The sequence below is a fragment of the Dipodomys ordii genome, unplaced genomic scaffold (genome assembly GCF_000151885.1).
Source record: "Dipodomys ordii isolate 6190 unplaced genomic scaffold, Dord_2.0 Scaffold107, whole genome shotgun sequence".
Classification (NCBI taxonomy): Eukaryota; Metazoa; Chordata; class Mammalia; order Rodentia; family Heteromyidae; genus Dipodomys; species Dipodomys ordii.
In genome coordinates, this window is record NW_012267323.1 from 682680 (window position 1) to 689457 (window position 6778).

Consider the following 6778-nt stretch of genomic DNA (forward strand, 5'->3'; position numbering starts at 1 on the left):
AGGGGGTGCGGTGAGGGCGTTAAAAAAAAAGCCACGAAAGCCGAGAAGCAGAGGGACGGGCAATCTCTCGGGCGGTAGCCACCTGCTCTGCGCAGACGCATTACGACGTCCCGAGATGTTGGCCCGCCACTGAGCGCGTGGCAGAGGGGATGGAACACGCCCTGGGGTCCATGGTGATGTGCTTCTAGAACAATGACATACTAGGCACGTTTTGTACACGTGTTTATCAACCCAGAAAACCACAGCCCTTCTTCAAAGCTGTCGTCCTTTCTCTCTGACACTAATGCACACACACACTCACAGACACACACACACACACACACACTCCCTTCCTCTCAGGCGATCTTGGCCAGCCACTTCTCCAGGTCCCGGATGTCGGCAGAGGCCGGGTCCCCTTTGCTGGCCTTGGCGCTACACTCCAGGAACTCCACTTTGAGGGGCAGCTGGGAGAATTCGAACTCTTTGCCTTTCTTTCCCAGCTGGGCAGGGGCAGAGCTGGAGCTGTCCAGGGTGCTGGGGGCTGCAGAGCGGGTCACGCGCAAGGTGTTGCTGTGGGGATCAAAGGAAGGAAGCCAGGAGGAGGCAAAAGGTTACAGATGGCAGCGGTTAAGTCCCTCCAGTTCCTGAGTTACTTCAGCCCTCCCTGGAGACCCGGTCATAAAGCTACCCGTGATGCTCTACATTTTTGCAGCCTGACTGGGCGCATGGCAAGGGCCAGCAGTGCTCTCTCATACTCATCCAGCCCAGGGCCTCCTTCTAGCCTCCCAAACGATCTTTAGAGTAGCGTTTTTAGCTGGGTGCCGGTGGCTCACGCCTGTCATCCTAGCTACGTAAAGAGGCTGAGATCTGAGGATGGAGGTTCGAAGCCAGCCTGGGCAGGAAAGGTCCATGAGACGCTGATCTCCAATAAAATGCTCTCGGAAAACCTAGAAGTGGCACTGTGGCTCAAGTGGTACATCCTTGAGCACAAAGAGGCTCGGGGACAGCGCACAGGCCCAGAGTTCAAGCCCCAAGACTAGCAAAAAAAAAAAAAAACAACCCAAAAAACAGTTTGAGGCCAGCTTGGGCTACACAGAGAATTGGAGGCCGGTCTGAGTGACACGGTGAGACCCGTCTCAAAATGAAGCACACCAGGCTCCTGATGTAACTGCTTTAGCCTTCACAATATTTCCGGGTTTTACTTTAGTACCTGCTAGTTAAGGATACCGCCGTCTGAGTTGTTTCTTTTGACCCTTGCTAAAAATCATGTGTCCGCAGGTCCTTGGCACAATGGCCAGTAGTGCCGACAACCCCAAGAGAGGACACAGCAACAGCACACAGGGTGACAAGCAGGGTCAGGCAGTGTCAGAAGCCAGTGCCAGCAATTCTTTGTAAAGAGCCAGAAATGAAAGGCTTGGGGCTCTGTGGGCCACATCTGGCCTCATTTTTCTCCGTTTCTCCCTAGGCGAGCGTTTGCCCACATTCTTCTACCTCTAGGTGTGTGTGGGATGTGATCAGTGGCCAGAGACTAGATGGCTCTATCAGGGGCTGGTTAAACAGTAAGCCCCAGGAAGTCACAGAAAAAAGATACTCTTAGAGCTGAATTTATAGATTTCCCTCATCAGATCTGTTTTTTTTTGTTTGTTTGTTTTTTTTAGGAGAAAAACATCCTTACCTAAAAGCACAAGGAAAATGAAGCCTGCTTTTATTATGCTGTTTTTTGTTGTTGTTTTTTCTGCCAGTCCTGGGGCTTGAACTCGGGGCCTGGGCACTGTCCCTAAGCTGCTTTTTGCTTAAGGTTAACATCCTACCACTTGAGCCACAGTGCCACTCCGGGCTTTTTCTATGTTATATAGTAGTACTCAGGAATTGAACCCAGGGCTTCATGCATGCTAGGAAAGCACTCTACCCCTGAGCTACACTTCCAGTCCCTATACTGACCATTTCTTCTGCTAAAACTCCAGCTTGTTCTTATAAACTGGTACAATATGAGGGCACACTGGATTCCTTCAAATTCAGATGTTTAGAGCTCAGTTTATATGTTTTTTTTTGTTTTTGTTGGTCACGAGGGCTGATTTCTGGGCCTGGGTGCTGTCTCTCAGCTTTTCAGCTCAAAGCAAGAGCGCTACCACTTGAGCCACAACACCACTTCTGGTTTTTTCTGCTTATGTGGTGCTGAGGAATCGAACCCAGGGCCTCATGCATGCCAGGCAAGCGCTCTACCACTGAGCCATCTTCCCAGCCCAGTTTATACATTCTTAAACACTAAAAATGGTAAATAACATTGTCAAGTAACTTGAAAAAAATTGGCTACCAACAGTGCCACAGATGGTTACATTCTTCCTATGTTTTGTTTTTACTTCCAATTCTGTCAACAGTTTCAATTTGTTTTTCTTCTACTATTCTCCCTAATCCTCAGCTTTTCTGCATTTTTTACTTAATTGCTTTTGATGGAGTGCATTTTGACACTAATGCTTTGCTGTGTGGCCAACATTAACTTTCACTCCCTGGAGCAACGCTGTTCTGAACTCAGTGTGTTGAAAGTAGTTCCAGTTTCCAAAACTTCTCCCTCCAACTATCAAAGTGTGGGTAATAGCGGCTCAAAGGAATTGAGCTAATGGCTCCCATAAATCTTTCCTTGACATCGTAAAGTAGCCGGGCACCAGTGGCTCAGGCCTGTCATCCTAGCTACTCGGGAGGCTGAGATCTGAGGATCATGGTTCAAAGCCAGCCCAGGCAGAAACGTCTGTGAGACTCTTATCTCCCATGACCCACCAGAAAACCGGAAGTGGCGCTGTAGTTCAAGTGGTAGAGCGCTGGCCTTGAGCTGAAGAGCTGAGGGACAGCGCCCAGACCCAGAGTTCAAGCCCCATGAACAACCAAAAAAAGTATAATCGCCCATCACCGCTTTTTGTTTCCACTAACAGTTTTTTTTGTGAATTTAACAGGGGTTATTTCACACTATTCTTCACCCATAACCGCTCAAGGGAACCTGGGCACAGGTACTTCGAGGTAGGCACACTGGCGCATTTATTAGGTACTTACAGTTCCTTCTCGAGCTGCTGCTGAATTAACTTCGCTGACTTGGCCATTGCAATATCTGTAAAGAAATAAAACACAGCCGTATTTTATACCACAGTGGGTCTTCTCACACAGGAGGAAAACTCCTGCTTAAACCAGTAAGTGTCTCCTCTCTTCCTTTTTTTCTGTCCGTCATGGGGCTTGAACTCTGGGCCTGGGCACTCACTGTACCTCAGCTCAAAAGCAAGCAAGCGCTCTACCGCTTGAGCCACAGCGCCACTTCCAGTTTTCTGGTGGTTCATTGGAGAGAAGAGTCTTGCAGATTTTCCTTGCCCAGACTGGCTTTGCACCATGATCCTCAGATCTCAGCCTGCTGGGTAGCTAGGATGACAGGCGTGAGCCACCTGCGCCCGGCTTCCTTGCTTCCTCTTCTGAGAGATTGTATCACAGCATCCTTGTCTATGAGAATAAATGCTTTTACACTATGGGCTTTCCCCAAAAGAAAGCTCTAAAACATGTTGGTGTTAAGGCTGATGAAATAAATTGGATTAAACTTAAGTTTTCTCCACCCGCTACAGGCCTTTCAGTGTGTGTATTTGTCCAGCTGGTTTCACAAGAAGAAAGATCGATGGGAAGGAGCCCAGAAAAGACCAGCTCATCTCTTTTGCTCTACAGCCAACAGAAAGAAAGCGCAGCTGAATGGCGTTCAGAGACCTTTGCAGGAGTTACCCACGCTGAAGGAGAACCATTCCTGCCAACTCCCCTTCATGAAACTGGCTGAATGGTAACGTTCAGCAAGTGATTTGGTAGAATCACTTATAAGGTTACAAACAGCCGGGCGCCGGTGGCTCACGCCTGTCATCCCAGCTACTCAGGGAGGCTGAGATCTGACGATCACAGTTCAAAGCCAGCCCGGGCAAGGAAAGTCCGTGACACTCTGATCTCTAATAGATCACCGAAAAACCGGAGGTGGCGCTGTGGCTCAAGTGGTAGAGCGCTCGCCTTGAGCTGAAGAGCTCAGGGACAGAACCCAGGCCCAGAGTTCAAGCTCCACAACTGGCAAAAAAAAAAAAATAAGAAATTAGAAAGAATTAGAAAGCATTTAGGATTTAAATGCTTCCGTGTCTATGCCACTCCCACAATGGCAACAGGAGCAGCGGAGTGTGGGCGGAGCTCCCACACAGGTCGGCAACCGGGAAGGCACCTTGCTTATTGCAGGCTATGAGGAAGGACGGGGCGCTCTTCAGACCCACGCTGTCGAGGAGGACTTGGTACAGAAACTCGGCCACGTCTTTTACCTCGCGCTGGAATGCCGCACTGTCCACCACAAACACGATCGCCCTGCGGGGAGAGCAGGCAGCACCAACGTCAGTACCTTAAGCAACCAAAAACAAAGCCGGGTGCTGGTGCCTCGCGCCTGTCATCCTAGCTACTCAGGAGGCTGAGATTTGAGGATCGCAGTTTAAAGCCAGCCCGGGCGGGAAAAGTCCATGGGTCCCTTATCTCCAATGAGTCACCAAATCTGCTTCCTTCCTGCTTACCTGGCTGAAGCCTTAAACCGATCTAGGAACTGAAGCCTCAAGCTCTCGTGCCCGGGAAGGTCAATCAAGGTCAGGCTGTTGCCCTGCGGATGGCAGCGATAATATCACGTCAGTGTTTCCTTCCAATTCCGTGTTCACTTTTACTGTCGGATTTGGGCGACCAGACTGGTGCCTAACTGTTCATGAATGAATGCAACGAAGGTTCGTTGTATGAACAAGGTTCATTGTTGTTAATAAGTCGAACGGATGCTCATGGAGCACGTTCTAATAAAACGCCATTGCACCCAGCCACTGAGTGAAACCACAATACTCCAATCTCTACCTCCCCGGTGGAGCCAGGATTACAGGCTTGAGCTACTGTGCCTGGCTTGTGCCCATTCTTGATCTAAGCCCTAATGGGCATTCCACACTGTGGAGTGTCTCACATATTGTACTTATCACCCACTTCTTGTGTTTTCTTTGTCTGTGGCCAACCATAACCAGAAGGAAATCTGTGTCTTACACACACACACACACACACACACACACACACACGACAGTTCCAGTTGGATCCCTTACAACCTTTCAGATCATCTGGGCAGTTTTCGGTAAGTGGATATAAATGTCAACTAGCATTTTTTTTTTTAGGTCCAAGACTGGGACTCGAACTCGGTATCTGATGCTTTCACTCACTGGCTGGTGCTCTACTGAGTCACAGCTCCAACCCTGCTTTTTTTTTTTTTTTTTTTTCCAAATACTCACTCTTCATGACCACATATTGAGACACATGTCAGTCAATGCTGTGCTACACACAGTACAACTGGGTAGGTTCCCACGTAAGAAGAGACTAGATCTAACATCAGTGGGTGGAAAAGGAAGAGGTAAAAGAAGAAAGTATTTCCATACTTTTCTTTTTGTCAGTCATGGGCCTTGAACTCTGGGCCTGGGCCCTGTCCCTCAGCTCTTCAGCTCAAGGCGAGCGCTCTACCACTTGAGCCACAGCGCCACTTCTGACTTTTTTTTCTACTTATGTGGTGCTGAGGAATCAAATCCACGGCCTCATGCATGCGAGGCAAGCACTCTACCACTGAGCCACCTTCCCAGCCCCTCCATACTTCTTTAAAGGACGTAATTGATGCTCACTTCAGAACTCATGGTAGGGAAGGGGTGACATTGTGCAAAAGGACATTTACTCATTACTCGTAACCCCTCTGTACATCGTCTTTATAATAACAATAAAAAAATTTTAAAAAATAGAATAAAAAAAAGAACTCACAGAAAAGCTGGAAAGAAAAGGAAACTTTAACAACAAAATACAAGCTGGTGCCCACTTCCTCAGGTCTGGATGCCATTCTAGAACTACCAGAGAACACTTACCTTGTTGTTGTTGACTTTGTACATAGCAGAGCTGTCCGTGATGGATGTCTGCGTGTCTCTGTAATGGCCTGTGAGCAGCTGTGGAAACGAGGAGAGATGAGAGTGGACCTTCTTTGAAGGTCCTTTCCCTCCCGCCACTGAGTGACATTCTGTTACCCGACCAAGTGTGAACTAACTGGATGTGGCACGCTGGCTTCCGTGTCTCCAAGGGTTCAGTCATCCTTAGCCACAGAATCCTAACACAAAACCCTTCAATTTGGGTAAAGATTATGTATCGGCATCTGATGGGAACATCAAAAACCCAGAAATGGCTGTACATCTTCAGTTTTATCGGTTTTTCCACAAGTTCTTCTGTCCTCAAAATAAGTCAGGAATTAATTCCCCAATGTGACGGCCTACGTATCTTTTACAAAGAGATGCCAAGAGCTCACAGTGAAAAGTTTAAGAAGTTAACATCAAAAGCACTTACCCTGACAAACAAGAGCGTTTTCCCTGCGTCACAGAGGCCAACCAGGAGAACAGCTCTCTGGCTGCTCTTTCTGCTCCAGACGAACTTCCAGAACACTAGAGAACACAGAACAGCAGCCCATGTTACAAATAATAGCCAACAGTACTGACAGACACCTACCACAGCAGACCACGTACTTTTATGCTTCCTAAGTCATCAAGATGCTTACTGTGCCCGTGAGCGTGTGCTCACACTCAATGAAGACAGTGTTAAAGAAAGACACTGATCTTGAGGGCCAATGACTTGCTCTGACACAAAACAAGTTTGATGGACAAAACTCGTCTTGGGGGATGGACCCCTATTTTGGTGGGGGCATGTGACAGAATCCATAAGGATGGGTAGCCTGAACCTCAATGACTCCAAAGCTCAACTT

The 6778-nt window shown here is 48.2% G+C and overlaps 1 protein-coding gene across 1 annotated transcript in view; it reads right to left on the reverse strand.

The window, feature by feature from the left end:
* The window catches only part of Srprb (signal recognition particle receptor, B subunit), a 9883-nt gene extending 3422 nt beyond the window's left edge, over positions 1-6461 (reverse strand). Inside the window, exons 1-6 of the mRNA XM_013028265.1 lie at positions 6367-6461; positions 5898-5975; positions 4542-4624; positions 4205-4341; positions 3025-3079; positions 287-549 (exon numbers count right to left, since the gene is read on the reverse strand). Of these exons, the coding sequence (XP_012883719.1) occupies positions 336-549; positions 3025-3079; positions 4205-4341; positions 4542-4624; positions 5898-5921 (513 nt within the window). The 5' untranslated portion in view covers positions 5922-5975; positions 6367-6461 and the 3' untranslated portion in view covers positions 287-335. The remainder of the gene's footprint in view (positions 1-286; positions 550-3024; positions 3080-4204; positions 4342-4541; positions 4625-5897; positions 5976-6366) is intronic.
* Between the last annotated feature and the right edge of the window lie 317 nt (positions 6462-6778).